At 44.5% G+C, this 20,244-nt stretch overlaps 1 protein-coding gene across 2 annotated transcripts; it reads right to left on the reverse strand.

Moving 5' to 3' along the window:
- Positions 1-214: 214 nt before the first annotated feature.
- Positions 215-18,323, reverse strand: LOC115788083 (zinc fingers and homeoboxes protein 1-like). Of its 2 annotated transcripts, XR_004020565.1 has the most exons (9): positions 17,991-18,323; positions 15,761-16,252; positions 13,690-14,334; positions 13,048-13,174; positions 8,592-9,836; positions 8,319-8,450; positions 7,101-7,516; positions 781-3,188; positions 215-690 (listed from the first exon to the last, which is right to left on the reverse strand). XR_004020565.1 is itself a non-coding variant. In XM_030740979.1 (8 exons), the coding sequence occupies exons 2-7, from the start codon at positions 16,126-16,128 to the stop codon at positions 7,109-7,111; spliced, it is 2,925 nt and encodes a 974-aa protein (XP_030596839.1). In that variant the 5' UTR covers positions 16,129-16,252; positions 17,991-18,323; the 3' UTR covers positions 215-3,188; positions 7,101-7,108. The 2 variants fall into 2 exon arrangements, 1 of the variants encoding a protein (XP_030596839.1); XM_030740979.1 differs by having other exon boundaries at positions 215-3,188.
- Positions 18,324-20,244: the final 1,921 nt, after the last annotated feature.

Genomic DNA, 20,244 nt, shown 5'->3' on the forward strand with positions numbered 1-20,244 from the left:
AGCAAGATCTTTAAATTAATTCTAAATCTTCCTGTGCAAAAATGTCCTCATGCAGTTGTTCATTAGTTTTTTGTTTTGTTTTGGGGTATTTTTGGAGGGGGGGGGGGTGCTACAGTAAAAACCTCTGCTTTTTATAAAGACTGGAACATAAAATGTATTGACACAAACACATAAATCTGAAGAGTAACACAATGAAAACAAACCAGAATCAAACTTGTTTTTTTTTCCACTTTATTTTTTGCTTGCAGACAAAAAAAAGGATCCATGAAAGTCCAGATATAATAAATAAATTAACTACTAAAAACTGTTGACTATTAAAGCAATTTAAAGAAGAAGAGCGGCAGAAACGTTACAGAGACTTTACAGCCCACCTCCACCTGCTGATTGTTCTTTGATGTTTGCATATCCCATCAGAGTCCTAACGAGGTTCAGTAAACAGGAAGAGCACAGAGAAGCAGAATAAAAGCTCATTTTTCCCCCCATATGAAAAGTTAAAAAGCTCCTGTAGGAACTGTGCCTGGTGGTTTATTGTCCCTAAAATATTGTCTTTAATTTTCGAGGAAAACCTGAAGGATATCGTTTAACTAGTTCACCCGTATTTGAGCAAATAAATGCGCTAATAACTATGTCTTCTGCTTTTCCTCTAAAGTGATCCACTGACTTTGGTGGCGAATGCAGAAAGAACGCCATCTGAAAGACATAATTATTACCATGTACTCATTTTTTCATGCATACAGTAAAGAAGAAACCTGTTGTTGAGTGTAAATGTCACAATCTTACCGAGTTGTAGCTTAACTGACTGAGGTAAAGTTGCCTGTTTCCTGAAGTAGAGCACACCTGCCTTTGTGTTGGTTTTTGGACGAGGAGACGAAACAGCGTTTTGGTTCAAACATTTTTCAACTTCGTCAGTTCTGATTTTTTTTTTGTTTTTTTTGGAAAGACCCAGAAAAAAATCTGAGCAGTGACTTAATGTGCTGCACGGCATTGAAGGAAAAATCCACTTTTATCAGAGCTTTTAGTTTTTGCTGTCACCTCCACTTCCACCCTACAGATGCTGCTGCTCCACTCCTGAGTGGACAGAAGCAAAGAAACTCTCCAAAGTCTCTGTGATCTCCACATTTTGTCTGAGCTCTGAACTGGTTCATGGTGTTAGGGATGCATCGATACTGTCCAAGTAAGATGGGGTTTAAGGACGTCCATCTGTCCTCCGCTGCTTGTCTGTTTCCAGGCCACGGGGCAACAGTGTGAGCAGAGATGTTCAACCCTCCCTCTCTCCCTGGAAAACTCCTCCTGCTCTTCTGGCGGATCACTGAGGCATTTGCAAGCCAGCTAAGATATATAACCTCTCCAATGCGTCCTGGGTATGGACATGTCTGAAAAACCTCTCCCAGGAGGTGTCCAGAAGGTTAGATGTCCAAGCCCCCTCAGCCGGCTCTTTTCATTTTGGAGGAGTAGCGGCTTTACTCTGACTCTCTGCTGAATGCCTGAGCTCCTCATCCTATCTGAGGATGAGGAGCTTATATCTGTGATCTCATTCTTTTTGTCACTACTCGGCTCATCACCAGAGCTGAGGGTAGGAACATCTATCAGTCTTCTGCTCCCTCTTGCTTGCACTCACAAACAAAATCACAAGACACCTAAACTCCTCCAAAATCATTCCCAAACTGGAGTGGGTGCACCACCCTTTTCTGGCTGAAAACCATGACCTTAGACTTTGAAGTAGCAATTCTCATCCCAATGCACACTGCAAATCAGCCCAGTGTGACGTGCAGGTCGTAACTCAAGGAAGTCAGAAGAACCACAAAAAAGCAGAGCCGAGATCTGAGACCACCGACCCCCTCCACCCCTCGGCTGAGCCAGAGGAGGAATCCCCCTGAAGGTGGGACACACTCCACTACTCCTCTTAAAGAAGGGGGCCAACACCCTGTTCTGTTCAACGACGTCAGTGGATGATATTTATCTGTTGCAATTATTAGCTGAATTTGTACAGATAGTTTGATTAACCCTTTTACTCCAAATGCATCGGCCGTGGCACAATGTACTTCAAAAGTGCCGCCGTTCGTGGACTTCCGGCAACAAATACCATAATACCCCTATATGGCTATGTTAATTTTTCTGATAGGACAAACGTCATGGAGTTACGGTAAAAAGCCAGCAAAGGAATGCTGATACGCTCTGTCTTAACCAGCTGTTTGCTGCTATTAAGCACAAGTAACGGGCGTTTCAGTGGCGATCGCCTGGCGGTAAAAGCTTAAATAACCTTTTTTTTATTTATTTATTTATAACTTAATTGTTCCCCTCGGCACAGAAAGAGGAGAAAATAACAGCAAGAACTAAAATATCATCAGTTTCTTTATCTCAAGTTTTCAGCTTTTTGTGAATTATTGATGTTTGATCTGAACAATTATTTGGGGGTAAAACTGTGATTAGACTCTGTTTTAAAGTGGATCTGCCCTTTAACGGTGCCTGTCATGTCTTCGGTGTCCTGGTTGTTTTGGGTCAGACTGAACTCACGTTGAAGCTGAATGAAGCCAAACGCCTAAAAACACAGAAATTATTATTTTTTAAATGCAGTTTTTATGGATTCAGATTCCATTATTTGTTTTATGTCCTTTAGACTTTAAGAAATCACCTGGAAAAATACAAAAAGTGAAAAGTCTGCTGTGGATCTCCATCCAGCGCTGTTTCTGTCTTTATTTAAAACAACCATAGAAACAGAATGGCACTAATCTGAGTTTAAAAACCTCTTTCCTTCAGAGGAGCTGAGTGTTTCTGGGCTGGAGGACATTCCCTTGATAAAAATGTCTGATGTTTCCTCCGTGATTCTGAAAAAAGTCCTTTTAATAAAGATGCGAGGTCTCACCTCTTAGAAATGTCGTGGATTTTTTTCTTTATACAAACGTTGATTTATTTATTTATTTTGTATGAAAAACTGAATAAAAGCCGAGTTGCTCTCAGCAGAGTAAAAGCTTGTCATTTGTACAGGAGCAGAGCTGAACTCACGGCGCCTTTTGGTCCTTCATCGTAGTGATTCTCAGCTGCACCGCGACCCAAAGCTCACCTCTGAGGCACAATCCTGCCAACCAAACATCCATCTGAGCTTCTTGCAGCCGTCTTTAGGTCCCGAACCGCCAGCTGAGAAGCACAACGTCCTCTGTCCTCTCCGCACTGGGGGAGTGATGTTAAACCTGAGGAAGTAAAGACAAGGAGAAAAGAGGCCGTTAATCAAAGAGAGAACCACTTCAGAGGCTGCGACTGTGAAGCTGGTTCGGCCTATTGGATATATAGTGGCGTGTGTAACAGTGGTTGCAGCTCTGCTCTTTACTCAAACTTGATTTTTGTTGCATTTTTATCACTTTTGTTTTTGTCAAGTACTGATGGATCCTTCTGTGGGGAGAAGAGCTTTTTTTTATTGAAATGGAACAAATCTGGAAAACAAGACCCTATTCCAGCTGAGACAAAGAGGTGCTTTAGTGTTTGCTCTGCTGGTGCAAAGGCGAAGGCTTAGAAGTGGAGATATTAGCCCTTTCTGCCAACAGTCATCACAGGACATGCCAACTCTCTGCCCAACAAAAGTGATGATCAGTGAAGACTCAAAGTCTAGACTGAGTGCAGTCTCATGTGTTTTACTGAAACATGGTAGAATCAAACATCTCAGACTCTAATGTGGATCTACCTGGTTTCACCCTCATACGGTCACACAGAGATGCTGAAGCCAGTGACAAAAAAAAAAAAAAAAGGTGGAGGTCTGGCTTTGTTTGTGAACCAGAGATGGTGCAATCCTGCACTTCTCACTGTCAGGGAGAGGATGTGCTGTCCTGATATTATTGGCAGTTGGTATGCCACCATATTATGCACCAAGAGAATTCAGTCATATCATTAACAATATTTTTGTACGTTCCACCCGAGGCAACAGCCAAAGCTCCATGTGAAGTTCTCCATGAAACTGTTGCTAGGATACAGACTCAGCATCCAGAGGCATGCTTGATAATTTCAGAAGACTTTAATCATATTTCTCTCTCATCCCACCTGACTGGATTCACAGTCCAGAGAAAACAAAACCCTTGATCTGCTCTACGCCATTGTCAAAGAAGCTTACAGAGTCGTACCACCACAGAACTGATACTGATATGGACTGGGCAAAGTGTTTGGAATGAAAGGATACCACATCATTTGACAGAAATGAATCAACCTAAGAGAGCTGAATTCAAATACAGCCTGAAAATCAAAGTGAAAAAACGATCCGGCAAAATTTCATTGCAGCAACTCAAAATGGTACTAAGTAGTTTGTATGGCCCCAGCGTTGGGGCGATGGACGGTGTCCTAAGGGATCTCCTCCCAGATCTGGAGCAGGGCATCATTAAATAAATGGTAAAATGTGAACAGGACTGGTTCTTATATAGCCCTTTTCTATTCTACCTGAGCACTCAAAGTGCTTAATACAACATGTCTCATTCACCCATTCTCACACACAATCATACAGGCACTCTTTCTAAATGCTTTCTATCTAACATCCACACACACATTCACACTCCAATGAATGCATCAGGAGCAAATCAGGGTTCAGTATCTACCAAGCATGCACTGGAATGCAGACTAGAGCAGCCAGGGATCGAACCACCAACTTTCCGATTAGTAGATGACCTGCTCTACCTTCTGGGCCACAGCCACCTCTGTTCAGTTCCTGGACAGCCTGAGGTGCAACCTGGCGGCGTCGGATGGACCGAAACATAATGTCCCAGAGGTGGTCTATTGGATTTAGGTCAGGCAAGTGTGGGGGCCAGTCAATGGTATCAATTCCTTCATCCTCCAGGAACTGCCTGCATATTCTCACCACATGAGGCCGGACCACCAGGAGGAACCCAGGACCCACTGCACCAGTGTAGAGACTCAGCAGTGGGCACAGGGATTTCATCCTGATGGTATTCAGGATGTCACTGCCTGACCTGTAGAGGTCTGTGCATCCCGCCATGGATATGACTTCCCAGACCTGCCTGACCCACCACCAAACTGATCATGGTGAACGATGTTAGAGGCAGCAAAAACGTTCTCCTTTTATTCTCCAGACCCCTTCATGTCTGTCACATGTGCTCAGGGTGAACCTGCTCTCATCTGTGAAAAGCACAGCGTGCCAGTGGTGCCAAATCTGGTATTTTATGGCAAATACCAACTGAGCTCCATGGTGCCCGTGCACACAGCCCACTAGAGGATGTCATCCAACCCTCATGAAGTCTGTTTCTGATTGAGACATTCACACCAGTGACCTGCTGGAGGTCACTTTGCAGGGCTCTGGCAGTGTTCATTCTGTTCCTCCTTGCACAAAGGAGCAGAACCCAGTCCTGCTGATGGGTTAAGGACCTTCTACAGCCCTGTCCAGCTGTCCTGGAGTAACTGCCTGTCTCCTGGAATCTCCTCCATGCTCTCAGACTATGCAGGAGACACAGCAAACTTTCTGGCAATGGCGCGTATTGATGTGCCATCCTGGAGGACCGATCGATATCCCAGAAGTTTAACTGACTTGATGCTAAACTCTGATTCAAGAGTGTTTTTTTATGAGCAGTGTATTTCCTTATTTGGATTCACTAAACCTAACAACAGGCGAGCGGTCATATGGAGGTGGCTGCTAACTCAGGAAGTCAACCCAGGGTTTACTGAGCTAGCTACAAGCGTGCTCAGGAGAGGCTGAGTTTGCAGCATCTGATCAATCAGAATCAAGGACATGTCTACTAGCAACAAAGGATATAAAACTATATTATTAGAAAAAAATGAGGAGGTCAAACACACAGCGTGTGTGTGTGTGTGTGTAATAAGAAAAGAGCTGCGCAGTGTACAGTCATGGCCAAAAGTTCTGGCACTGAGTTTCACACACTTCAGTTTTTATTTACATAATTTCTTGCATATTTCCATGACACAGTGAAGAACAATTGCAAGCATTTCATAAATCTGATTGTTGTCGGTGCTCCGTGCTGATCACAGTTTGTGGGCTTCTGCTTGTCCACGCACTTCTTGGTGACTGATCACACTGAAAACTCAAAGGCCAAATCTTTGGCTCGGTACAGGAGCAACTTGGTGACACTCTGTGCATTTTACAGCACGATGGAGCGGCAAGTCAAAGTGATAACAAAAAAAAGGGATAACTGCAGATCTTAATCTGATCCAGAATCCATGATCAGTCTTTAAAAAGTGGGCGGACAAGCAGAAGCCCAGAAACTGATCAGCCTGGAGCTCTGATAAAAAAAAACAATCGATCAGGGTGGGCTGAGACGCTAAGATCCAGCCTGCCATAGAGAACAGCAGAAGTTAAGGTCAGCACTGTGAATGACTGCACGTTTGATTTATTTGTCAATAAGACTTTAAAAGCTACGAAATGCTTGTGATTGTTCTCTATATCACAGAAGCATGAAATCATCTGAATAAAAAGGTAAAGTAGCAAAGTGCACCAAACATAAAATCTGTACAACTGCCAAAACATTTGACCGTGACTGTAGCGCACCATGCCAGGCCTCCAGCCAGTGGTTGAGAATTTCACATGTTCGCTATCGAAACTGTTCGCTATTACCAGAAAGCGGGAGCGGCTATTAGCACTAGCAAACAAATTTCTTTTTTTTTTGGCTAGTTCCCTGTATGTGCAGTTAACAGACTGCCAGCACAAGACCACTGCTGGACCCTTCCCTCAAAATAACAGTGTTGTATTTCAGCTGTTAAATGTTCTGATAGCGATAAGAACAGAATTTAAACCTGTACGAACGATTTGCCCACTTGCCAGTTTTAAATGTCACCAGTGCAAAGGGTGTCCTATTTTAGGATCAGAATGCTCACAGAACACAAGCTGTTTGCAGCCAACAGGAAAAAAAATAAAAACTTCTACCTGCTCATCTGAAGCGACCTACAAAGATCTCTTTCATTTTTTACCTGGAATGTTCTGACACTCGTTTTTCAGTAACGACTTTTCCTTAAAGAGTTTTTCTGATTTCAGCTTCTCCAAACAACAAATTTTCTACTGCTTTTTGTTGTCCGCAGAATTTCTGAAACAAACTTTCAATGACGAATAATCAAACTGAGGTAAATAAAAAACCTTTCGCATCCCTGACAACGCTCACCTGTCTGCTCATGTCTGCTCCTCTGCCTGAGGCTGTGATTGGCTGAAATCTTCAGATCCTTCCTGGAGCTCTTCATCATCATCCTCTTCTGCGTCCTTCTCCTCCTCTTCCTCGACGCAGTCGTCGTCTGATCCCTCCTCTCCTTGTTCTTTCACCTCCATCTCTCCCTCGCTGTCTGCGTGCTCGACTGCCGCCGCCGCCTCCTCCTCATCCTCCTCCTCCTCCTCCTCTCCCTCAGCCTCCTCATCGCTGAAGGGCTCCATGCCCTCCTCCACCCTCCTGGCGGTCTCAGAGAACCAATCTCTCACCTGCTCGTAGCTCATGCTGGATTTTGCCACCAGGTCGTCCAGGTCTTTCTCGCTCAGGGCTCGGTGCTTGAAGAAGTAGTCCTTCAGAAAAGCCTTACCGGACTTCACCTGCAGGAGGAAGAAGAAAATGTAAACATTTATAAAAATCATCTTCGCTATCCATATTATCACTACATTTGCTAAACAGTAACTACAGGAGAGGCTTTATTTAAGGTTCCTGTGTAGATCACTTACTATATCAGCTGACTTTTACCACACATGCAGCTCTTGGAGATTTTCCATTCAAAAATTAATAAAAATAATAAACATAATGCTACTACAGTATCTGCACTGGACAGTCCCATGGCACTTCAAGTTATAGTTTTAGATTTTTAGTTTAGTATAGTCATAATGTAAAAAACTTAATTTATTAACTCAATCAAGATGAGTTAATAAAGATGGGATTACTCAGAGTTTCAGAAAATGGCCCGGTCTAACTCAGAAATGATTAACTTTTAAGAAACTTTTGGGAGAATTCTTTACTGTCGTGAGATGGGACAAAAATGGAGATTTCACATCACATCTTAACAAAAACATCCATCTATTTACTTTACTGCTAATACACCTCATGAATAATGGACGGGTCCTCATATACTGCCTTTACTCAATTTGAGCACTCAAAACACTTTCAAGCAGAATTCATGAAGCGCTTTTGTCCATGCCTGAGAACATTTCTAACAGACACCCCCACACACACACACACACACACACCATACGACTGGTGACGATCCTGACCCATGAAGGCCAAATAAAAAAAATTCAAGGAACAGTGTTTATTTTGCTTTTAACATTTTTTGAGTAGCGACCGAGCCAATCAGCTTCCCTCTCTGGTTATTTATCAGATCTGACCCATCAGAAGTAACACACACACCTTGATGGCACCCCCGCTGCCCTGTGGAGAACGCTTGCAGGGATATGGCCGACGCGTCCTCCTGGACCAACCACGGAAACGCTTCTTGGACTTCTTCTGACTCTTTGGGCCGCCATTCAATGCCTCATCCACCTGGGAGAAAAAAGGCCAATGTTGAAGTTACTGTGTAAAAAAAAAAAAAACGCTTTAATGGAGTTTAACTGATGCCGATATGGCGTTTCTGTTAAAAATGTTTGATTTTTCTTGTGGTTATGATAAACAAAGTGTGCGCACCTTCCCACTCTGGTAGAGGTAGTACCACTTCAGGTTGCTGTTCTTGCAGGCGTAGCGCGTATCTCCAAACCAGTTTACGATGTACGTCCTCGGCAGGCCGCTCTCCTTCGCCATCTGATCATACTCCTCGGGCGTTGGCCACTGAGTGCGGACGAAGGCCCTCTTCAGGATGTGGAGTTGCTCCGGTGTCTTCTTCACCACCTTCCTGCTGACAGGTGGTGTGCTCTGTTGCTCCTGAGCCGAGGACGAAGGCGTGGTTGCCGGTTTCACCTTCTCAGCGTCTCCCTCTGTGTCACTGTCCTTCGACTGACCCGTGGACGGCATTTTCCTCCTCTCTGTGAACCAGGCATCCACCTCACGCCTCGTCAGCTTCGTCTCCGCCCGCAGCCGGCTCAGCTCCTCGTCTGAGGGCGTGTCTGACTTTTGGAAGCTGGCCTCCAGGATGAGCAGCTGCTCCGGAGTCTTTTCCTTGAACTTCTGTGGCGTGAAGTCAGGGAAGGCGTGGCGGAATTTGACACGAGGATCGCTGGAGGACCCGGCTGAGCCCGGAGCGCTGGCCGAAGTTGGAGAGGAGTCACTGGCGTCATCACTGGAGTCAATGATGATGGTGGCGGTGTTGTCGCTGTTGTTACTGTCATTGATGCTGACGCTGCTGCTACCACTGCTGCTCCTTCCTCCTCTGCCCCCACCCGATGATGCCGCTGCTGCTCTGCCGGGTGTCACTTCCCTCAGAAGCAAACTGTGATGATCCTTTGAGTTCCTCTGGTTGTAGCGTGTATCGCTGAACCATTTCTTTATTGCTCGCTTGGAGAGTTTGGTGACTTGCATGAGGCGTGATATCTCCGCCTCTGTGGCAAACTGCCGCCGGCTGTAGCTCGCCTTTAGCTCTGCCAGCTGCTCTTTGGACTTTTTCGGTTTGCTTGTGGTCGAGTCCAAACCGAGTGACGCGCTGGCTGACGAAGATGACATCTCTGCATTTGATTCAGATGCCGACGGCTCGGCGGCTTTGGGCTGGCTGCCAGGGACGCCTGCGACAGTGAGCGTGATGGGAGAGGCGACGGGGACCGTGCCACCATTCCCGGCCACCTGAGTGAGGACGAGGCCCGGCTGCCCGACAATCTGACAGGTCTGGAAGATGTTCTGCAGGCCATTTGTGGTGGCGGCGATGTTTGCGGGGATGACGGTGATGGTCTGAGGGACGGTCTGCACTGTGCCATTGAACTTCTTCCTCCGTGCCTCCTCCACCTGCAGAGAGGAGCAGCAGAGAGTCATAGGTAAGGAGTGACATCACTAACTTTCAAAAGGTGCTTGATCATTAGAAAATAGGAGATACATATGAACTTTTGGGTGGCTGTGGCTCAGGAGGTAGAGCAGGTCATCTACTAATTGGAAGGTTGGTGGTTCAATCCCTGACTGCTGCAGTCTGCGTGCCAAAGTATCCTTGGGCAAGATCCTGAACCCCAAGTTGCTCTCCGATGCAACTGTCGGAGTATGAATGTGTGTGAATGTTAGATAGTAAGCACTTAGCTGTAGAAAACAGTGCTCGCATGAATGGGTGTGAATGGGTAAATGCAAACGTGTTGTAAAAAGCACTTTGAGTGCTCAGCTAGAGAAGTGCAATAAATTAGTCCATTTACAATTTAAAGCACTCTTTGTAAAGTTTTGCTTGTATAAACTCTTAGTTATTAAGGTGTGATGGGTAATGTGCAGCATATCTTTCCCATGAAGAGAAACAGAATCAGGATGAACTGTGGGTTTAATGAGGTGCTTTGAAACCACAGGAACTTTTGTAAATCTAGTAATTGTTGGAAGGAGCTCATTTTTTCTGTCTGCACTGCAGCAGACTGGGCCCATTATAGTTATTACAGATATTAGAGTTATTTTTTTAGCTGCTGCAGTGAAGATATTTTCTCAGAATCAGAAAAACTGCATCACCTTGGAGTTCCCATTAGAGCATGAACGCAAAGAGAAGCAAGAGCACAGCTGAGCCGGTGCCAACACTCAGCTTTTTTGGATTCATAATGGGGAGCAGCAAGGTGCTGTTATAGTAAGTCGGTGAACAAGTGCGTGAAGTTTGATGGGTCTAGTTTGAAGAGCATGCATCTATGGTGTGAATCTGAACATCCTAGGTCGCATTGTTTTTGAGTTTTGGCCAACGTGAAAGTTTTTGTGGAACAGATGCCACCAAAGGTGAAAAGGCTCCTCAGGGCTGTTTGGTCTGAAAGCAGCTTTAATGTGATTGTTTCAAGCAGCAGATTTATTAACCATCTACACCACACACAGCATTTGAAAATTTCCTGGAACTTCAAGTTTTTTCTCTCTCAGGAAACTGGAAAAAAAAAAAAAAAATCATCTGCAGCCACAACAAAATCCAACCAGGACGCTTTCCAGACATCTGAATGAGAGCAGCTAAAAAGCAATGAAGCCACATGATCAATAAAGAGGTGGCTGTATACGGTCTGTGTATAAAAATGTATTTTATGGAGTGACCTGATGAAAGAGTCTGAGCCTGCCAGCCAGTCCGAGTTAATAAAACAGTTGCTGCTCATTTTTAAAGGGGAATAAAACCTGACGGAGTGCCGTGGAACACTTTGTCCTGTTTATTATTTTTACAGCCAAGCTAATTTATTTTAGAATGACTCAGGAAGGATTTATTAATAAAAAGTTATAGTTTCTGATCGCACCTGCCACAGTTTGAAGCTGAGGATGATTTTTGTTTTAAGTGACAGTCAACAGAAATGTAATCAGCAGCTGTCTGACAACATCAGGATGTTGTTTCTTTGACACACATGAGGGTAAATCTGAGCTCTGTGGCTGCTGCAGAAATTCCTCCTGGTCCAATCCAGCAGTACCCACAAAGTAAGCCTGCTCGGTAACAGCAGATAATTCTGAGGTAAAGGTGATTATTTAACACAACTGTTTAAACTGTACATAATAATATGTTTACAAATTAAACTTATTTACACAACTATAAATTCAATTCAAATGGAAAACAAATGAATTAATGAAAGAGGCGGAGCACTCAGGGTCGTCCTGTAGGCAGTCTCAGCCGAGCAGAGGGTGCTGCAAACACTGAGCGGCAGTAAAACTTGGAACAATGAGACAACTTTTATTTTGAAAGCAAACTGTCTCCATTTCGAGTTAATGTCGCACTTTTTACAGCTTCGTTACTGCTCGACGGTCAGTCAGCAACTTTTTTGCAAACTGCTGGTGACTGCAGCGACCTGTGAACAACCAAAGCAACCACAAGCAGGTTTTCGGTACCGCACTGTGTATCCCTTTGAGAACAGTTCCAGAAACCGGGCAGAAAGGAAATACACATTTTTCCTTAGTGCCTGTCCTCCAGTCCTGTGTGGCTGGGGTCCTATCACCTGACCCTACAGCATCACATGTCCAAAACGATTGACAAGTTCATGTCACGTGGTTAGCGGTCATGTGACAGCAAAACCTGAATACAGTGAACAGCCAAAATATCCACTGTGTGTATGTGTGTGTGTAGGGGCTCACACACATCACTAAAAGCACTGAGGAGCGTACTGAGAGGGGAGCTACATCACCCGAGTATCCTTCTTAGTCACTGTTGACATTTACAACTGCACTGCTGAACGGCATGCTGGGTAAAGCTCTCGATGGAGGATGAAGAGCGTCGAGATGCCCCAGGAGATGCTCTGAGCTGAACCTTCACTGTGGGTGGGGCTCAGCTCTTCATTTTAACCCTGTAACTCTGACAGCGATTACTTTACTCATCATTGCCAAAGACGGACCACAGGTCACCGTTTCATGTAGGACTTGTGTGTACTTTATTGAGTGCACACAGACTTCTGTCATTTAGTGGTGCAGACCCCCTGCTGACTGATCGGCGCTGTACAGACACCCACCCGTGGCCCATTCTGAACTTTAGATCACGCTGTCAGACGTTGAAGAGCGACATATGTGAGCCTCGATGGTGAAACGATTTCCTGTTACAACGTGCCATCTGTTCATTCTGTGGATGCCTTTGGGAGGGGTGTTTGTAGTAAAGGTTTTACTCCATATTTTCATATCATTTTATATATAAATTAATGAATCCATTAAAGAAAACATCAGGCAGATTAACTAAAATAAAAACAATCCACAGCTGCGGTGGAATTGGAGATATAGCAGGAAATGGATGTTTTCCATTTGGAGCTGATCACTGTGCAGCTACATAAGTGACAGTGTGTGTCTGAAAGACCACAAAAAAATCTTGTGAATAGCCTCCTGCAGCAAAACCAGTTTTAGTTTAGCGACACGTTTGAAGGATTGAGAGCTGTAAAATCTGCAGATACCCGCTCGGTGACTCATCCTTCAGGCTTTCACACAGAAACTCAGGATATTTTATCAAATTAAAGCTGCCTGCAGTGTCCATGTCAGTGACTCTAGCTGCAGCTAGAGTCAGCTTGTGTGTGTTTGTGAAAGCATCTCACAAAGCACCTACCTCCTCCGGCGTCCAACTGACTCCATGTTTGAGTCTCTGAGCAGAAAACCACACCTTGATCTGCTCCTCGCTGAACTTGGTCTGAGACGACAGCCCCATGATCTCTGACACCGAGGGATACGGAAACCTGCGACACAAAAATTGCACAAACATGTTGGACTCATACCAAAAAATAAATACATTTCTGTATTCCTGTGGAGCTTATCTTTAAGGTTTCCTTAACTTAAACCAGCCAAAAAAAGCCACCTCCATACTGAGAAACTGTCTGCGCTACCATCCACCTGTCAGTTAAAGAGGCCACGCCCCTAAATTTAAACCCTAACAAAATCCAGCAACATCCACCCACCATAGAGATATGAAGAGGGGACTTAGGTAGAGCCTGAAACTCTGGGTTTCTTTTGGCAGCAGGCAGTAAATGAGTTTATTTCTGATGTAAAGTTGAAATTTTCATCTGTGGCTCTTCGGGGATTCACTCCTCCAGTGGACATCAAACTACAGATTTTGGTGTCTGATAGCTGATTCACAAATGCCCTTTCAAAATAAGACAGCAGATTGTCCAATAGCAAACTGATGGCAGAAGCATCAGAGCACTGAAAAAATAAACAGGTTAAAATCAGTTGCCAGAGACTCAGGTGTGGTTACCTGTTGTAGGCGCTGACCAGCAGGACGTTGTTGTCCATGGCTGTGTTGTAGGTGGGGATGCTGCTGATGGGGATGAGCAGCTGTGTCTGTGTGCTGTTCTGCTGGCTCTGCAGGGCAGACAAAACCTGGGCCAGCGTCCCTGGAGGCAGCACGCCACTGCCGGCACCGCCACCACCACCAGAGCTGGAGGCGCCCCCTTTAATCTGCAGCACGTTGGGGCTGTTTACCACTATGCTCTGAGGGATGGCGTGGACCTGCAGCGGTGCAGAGATGGGAATGAGGCGAGGGGTGACAGGAGCGGGAGTCATCGGCGCGGGCGACAGCGTGGGCGGCTCTTTGTTGTCATCATCGTCATCGTCGCTTTCCACTTTGATGACATCGTCAACGGCCATCTTGTGCGAAGCGGTGAATTTCTTGGGCTCCGGTCGGCTCTTGATCCTCATGATGGGTGTCTTGCTGAAGGCGATGCCTCTGCGGGATGTCTCCTCCTCCTCGTCATCCTCCACTTTGACAAAGCTGCCGTCGAAGGTCAGGTCGTTGACCGTCTGCTGGAAGATGGTCTCGTTGTTGCGTTTCACCATCGTCCGTGTGAAGTTGTCCTCACCCGGGTGCAGCCGAGCATTGTGGGCCAGCAGCGTGTCATAGCTGAAAGCAGAGGATCATGGGTAAATACCTCTTTCAGTTCAGATATCTGTATCCTGAAGAAAAAATAAAATGAGCTGCTCATAGATGGACATCTGTAGTAACTGGTGGAATCAGTATTTTGAAGCTGAAGGTGATGCCGAGGTTACTTTGGGGGGTGGCTGTAGCTCAAGCGGTAGATCAGAGGTTACCCAGTAATCAGTAGGTTGGTGGTTCGATCCCTGGCTGCTCCAGTCTGTATGCCTTGGGCAAGATACTGAACCCCAAGTTGCTCTCCGACGCAACCGTCAGAGTATGAATGTTAGCTAGAAAGCAGTTAGCCATAGAAAGAACTGCTTGTGTGAATGTGTGAGAGTGTATGAATGAGGCATGTTGCATAAACTGCTCTGAGAGTCTATCTATCTACTCAAAGTAGAGTAGATAAGCACTATATAAGAACCAGTCTATTTACTTCTTCTCAGACACCAGCTGATTCTTGAAAATCCAAAAAAAAAAAAAAAAAAAACTGTGTGGGGTTCACAGAGAAAGGGCCAGGCGCCCCTGTTATACTTGCCTTTATGATCATTCAGGTTTAAAATATCCAAACTTACTGTTTTAAAGCTGCACAGTTGAGGCCTTGTGTTATGTTTTACCTTTTCAACCAATGATGTTCCTCACTGGACACACACACTGCTCATACAGTGAAAAATTTCTTGAGGAGCTAAAGCTGTAAATGGTAAATGGACTAGTTCTTACAGTGGATCACAAAAGTGAGTACACCCCTCACATTTCTGCAGATACTGAAGTATATCTTTCCATGGGTCAACACTGACAAAATGACACTTTGAAACAATGAAAAGTAGTCTGTGTGCAGCTTATATAACAGTGTAAATGTATTCTTCCCTCAAAATAACTCAATATACAGCCATTAATGTCTAAACCAGCGGCAACAAAAGTGAGTACACCCCTATGAGACTACACCCGTACATGTCCAAATTGAGCACTGCTTGTCATTTCCCCTCCAAAATGTCATGTGACTCATTAGTGTTACTAGGTCTCAGGTGTGCATAGGGAGCAGGTGTGTTAAATTTTTTCACATTCACACAAGCACTTCCATGATTAAGTTAGCTAAGTGCTTTATTATCTAACATTCACACACATTCACACTTGCGTCCGAGAACAACTTGGGATTAAGTATCTTGCCCAAGGATGCATTGGCATACAGCCTGGAATAGCCAGGAATCGAACCGTCGACCTTCCGATCAGTGGGTGACCCGCTCTACCTCCTGAGCTACAGCCACTCCGTGTGATCAATGCAGTATGTCTTCGTTTCTTTGTACTTTTCTGTACTCTTTGCCATTTTTTTGCTTATAATCTTTCAGTTGCCTTTCTAAAGAGACATATGGTTAGAGCACACTTCCTTTCCTGTCACACGGCATGAGCGTCGTACCTCTTGGTGTGGTAGTCACACTCCATGCAGACGTAGGAGGTGTTGAGAACAACGTCGGGGTGCTCCGTGTCCACATGCATGGTGAACAGGTTGAGCTCTGATGTTTGGAAGCTGCAGTATTTGCACTCGTAGCCACCCTCCGCTGCGTTCAGGTCCAGGTAGGGGTCTGACACTGTGGCGTCACGCCTGCTGTCAGCCTCCTCGCCTCGCTCCTCCAGCAGACCGGAAGCCTCAGAGGAGACGGTTGCCACACCATTGCTGTCCTCTGGCTCCACCACACACGTCACATCCTCCATCTCCTGGTCCGAGTCCACAGTCTCTTGGGGAGGAACCATGCAGGGGACGGTGGACTTCCTCCTGCTCGCCATCCTGAGTTTGGGTGAGTGCTGCGTTAAGCCGAGTGTTTGAGCTGTCTCAGTTCAAGTCACCCTGTTGTGACTCCATAAAGAAGGATGTCGCCTGTCGAAATGTTTCCTCTGCTGTCCTTAAAACCTGCAGCAGAAAAATGCATCATTACTCACAGGAAATAAACACGATTACTTTTACTGTCATTCTTTCTTTAAGATGATATATTAACAGGGTTAAATAATCATGGTACAAGTCTCTCCACTTCCTTCATCCTGAGGCAGGACTCAAAGGTATGAGTTTCAGCCTTCACCGCTCTCGCCTCTGAGTCGCTTTGTATACGGAGATGTCACAGGTTCTTAATTTTAATTGTGGGTCTGTTGCTTTCACTTTGCTTGCATTGTAAATGCTGAGACAGGTTCAAGCTGATCAAAATGCCTTTATTCCTAGTTTAGTTGGATAATCCTTCATATCTACAGCTGTGGTGGATGATCATGGAATCCTTTCCATGATTAAAAAAAGAAAAAACTTCACAATTTCATTCTAAAATCTTCAGCATCACACTGTGATATTATACAGCAGGTGTTATTGATCTGATTATTGTTTTATTAAGCCCTTAAATTAACCCACCGTCTCTCCCCTCAGGCTGATGTTTTGGTTGGGTCTGTCTGATCAGCTGCTTTTTGCAATTTTGTTTATTAATGGTTAATAAAGTTGGGAGTTTCCGGTAATCCCATTTTTGGTTTCATTGGTTTTGTTTATTAACATCACTTAAAGGGGAAGAGCCTGAGTCCACGTATGGCCTTCTTCCTCTTTTGCTTGTTTGCTTTCCTAGCTCCCTTATTTTGTTCGATCGCTCTGATTTTGTGTTACCGATTCAGTGCAACACAGCGGCATCTGGGATTTTTTTATTCTTTTCAGCCGTGGATTTAGGAAAACTAACACAGGAGTATTCAGAAAACCAGAAAGCATGGTTTTAAATACTGTGAACAAAAGAAGATTACGATAATGATGTTTATGATGGTGTATGATCACAGGATCCTTTCCATGGGCAAAGAAAATCCCCCTTACCACAACCAGCCAAGTGAAGAACAGTACAATGACTTTGGTCACCAGGAGCTCACTTTTTTAACTAGGAGATGCCACAGGAAGGCGGGAAGATGTAAAAGACTGAAAACTATGTCCCACCAAAGCCTGTTTTCTATAGAAATCATCATAATTGTGCTACTGTGCACCCTGGAGTTAAAATCTAACAGAGTGAAACGCCTAATAAACTTTTACTGCAGTATTTCCCAATTTAATATTGCTGTTGCATATCTGAGGTAAATATTTACACTTGTTGCTGCACTACTTCGCTATCTGTAGCCTTTATTAAATTAATCAGTGCTTTCCAATACTTTGATGTTTTTTCTTCATGTAAACAGCTGTAAACAGCCAATAGCTTCAGATCAGAATCACTGATTAGTTCAGTCCTCCTTTGTTCTCCTATTAATCACCTTATGACCCCCAGTGACCCTGCACTGGGGCCCAGGCCCTAGATATGAGCACCAGTTTACTAACCGTTAACAGTACTACTTCTGTGAGAGGTACATTTACTGCAGGGAAAGTACTTCTGTTACTTCTATTCAACGCTGAATGCAGTCCTTTTGCTTTCAGTGCGTTGACACGGCGGTTTGGGGGCTTGGTGTGTACTTCCTGCCCAGCACGCAGACACAAAAACATGTTCCCCAGCTCCCCGAAGGTGTCCCCCGTCCTCTCTCCACATCCTCCCCGCTAACGTTAGCTAGCCTTGCCGCTGCGCGCCGTGCTGGTAAAGTCTCCGATGCTGGCAGCGGGCTCCCTCTGACATTGCTAACAGCCTGCAGTGAGCCCCGGGTGTGTGTACCTGCACAGTCGGTTCCCGTTTTCCTGCATGTCGGAGCAAACAGTTAGCTGTAGCCGTGTCTGATAGTACGCAGTCTTCCGCCTTTTGCCTGCTTTCACCGCGGCTCCCATCTGCTTCAGCCGGACACAAAGCCGCTCCAACGGCCGGGGAACACGCTCGCTACCGCCGGCTAGCTCCGGTTTGGGCCGGCCGCCGCTCCGACTCGCATCGTTCGTTCTCCCGCTTTGTTAATGAGACGGACTGTTTAAGGAAAAAGGCTCCGACAGTTCACCGAACCCGACGATGGCCATTTTTCGTACCGCCACTACAAGCGAGCGACGGCCGTGAAATGCATCCGGTTTGAGCTTTTCAAAATAAGAGCACCGTCACAGCCGGTATTTGTGCAACTGGAAATCGTCTCACACAGCCTGTGGTTGAAGTCAACACTAAGCACACACCAACAATAACAGCTACTCAACTAGGTCCGTTATATTACAATTACAGAACCTACAACCTACCTATTACGCTGCAAATCTCCCTTATGTGAGTGTAATCTGTCACCCTAAAGCATGATGCTGAGACCCAGGTGACCCCACTGGATTGTGTGTGCGTGTGTGTGTGATTGTTAGGAATCACTTAGGCACGGATAAAAAAAGGGTCCAAGGTTTGAATCCTCCGGACAGTCTGGACCCTTTCTGTCTGGAGTTTGAATGTTCTCTCTGGGTTCTCCAGCTTCCTCCCACAATCCAGAGACACGCATGCTGGATGAACTGGGCCACAGGTGTGAATGTGTCTGTGTTTGCCCTGCCACAGAGGGTGACCTGTCCAGGGGCACCAGGCTGCTCGCCCTGTTGCAGGTGGGATCATCTCCAGACAAACCACACTCCAGATTGGATAAGTGGAAGAAAATGGATGGATGGAATATAACAATAATTACTTATGTATTTTCTTATTTAAATTAAGGAAATATAAATCTAAAATGAAAAATCTACATCTGCATAAATCTTTTTACACAAAAACATAATTACATCATAATAAGAGGATCATTAGGATGTAATTAATCTATTAATGCTTTGTGTGAAATTCCACCATGAAATTAAAAAAAATAATATTATTTGACATTATTTTATTCTCTGGGGTGTGTTGTGAGACAAATTAGGAATTATGCAATTGTGCAATCTGGGAGATGATAAAAAGCTAAAAATAGAAGCAAATGAAAGATCGCGATCCTCCCCTATCTGTACAATCATTGTGGCAACAGGCAACCGATAAAAACTTAGAAAATTACTTCATGAAAGAAAACATAATTAGTTAGTAATTATAAACACTTAATAATACTTTGTGAATTATTTCCACATATATTTTATAATGAACTAATATGTTTGATAAAGATAGAGTTAAACAATTAAATCGGCAGTAAAATAAAAGAAAAAAAACATGTGGCTCAGCTGCAGATTAATCTACTCTTACTCTCAGAAGTTTCCTCTCATCAGGTGAACTGAGCGTTTTCCAGGGTACAATCACATCTTCAGTTTAAAAAAAAAAGAGAATTAGCTGCACAGGTTTGAATCTATTTTGGATTTTCTCTGATCCGCAAAGAATACCCCCCCCCCCCCCCCCCCCCCCAAAAAAAAGAAAAGAATAAACAACACAAAACAAACAAACAAACAACAACAACAACAATCAAGCTTCAGGTATGATTCTGGCTTCATGTTTGACCGCAGCCTCTTCTTGGTGATGTCACTGTCAGGTGAACTTTATTTATCCCCAAAGTTGTGACGTAAACATGAATGCGTATAGATGGTCTTTTATTTTGAAGGAAACTCCGTAAAGCGGAAGCGTCAGTCGGCGTGCTGAGGTCAGTTTCTTATATTAATTAATTAATTTCGATTTTTTTTGGTTACACACATATGTGAGCATGCAGGGCACGAGCAGAATCATTGCGTCACATGGACGTCACATGGCTGCGCTCCAACTTTCAGAGTAAGAGAACCAACACACACACACACACACACACACACACACACACACACACACACACACACACACACACACACACACACAATGTTTTAAGAGGAACTATACTGCATCCCTCATAAACACTGAACCTGATCAAGTTTCGGGCACAAAGATTAACTTCATGTTTTTAATACCAGCCTAAAAGAATATTAAGTATCCATTAAAAGAGCCATTTTAACTATTTTAAAAAAGGTAATAAAAAACATTTTCCCTTTGAACCAAGACATCCTGAAAATGTTCCCCTTTACACTTTCAC

The sequence above is a fragment of the Archocentrus centrarchus genome, chromosome 11 (assembly GCF_007364275.1).
Source record: "Archocentrus centrarchus isolate MPI-CPG fArcCen1 chromosome 11, fArcCen1, whole genome shotgun sequence".
NCBI classification, from domain to species: domain Eukaryota; kingdom Metazoa; phylum Chordata; class Actinopteri; order Cichliformes; family Cichlidae; genus Archocentrus; species Archocentrus centrarchus.

What these genes read in the sequence shown, in the direction of transcription:
- LOC115788083 (XM_030740979.1), bottom strand. Translation starts at nt 16,128, where the DNA reads ATGGCGAGCAGGAGGAAGTCCACCGTCCCCTGCATGGTTCCTCCCCAA. An exon ending in TGTGACTACCACACCAAGAG is followed by an intron (nt 14,335 to 15,760) that starts GTACGACGCTCA and finishes CTCTGCTTTCAG; the next exon opens with CTATGACACGCTGCTGGCCC. An exon ending in GCAGCGGGGGTGCCATCAAG is followed by an intron (nt 7,517 to 8,318) that starts GTGTGTGTGTTA and finishes TTCCTCCTGCAG; the next exon opens with GTGAAGTCCGGTAAGGCTTT.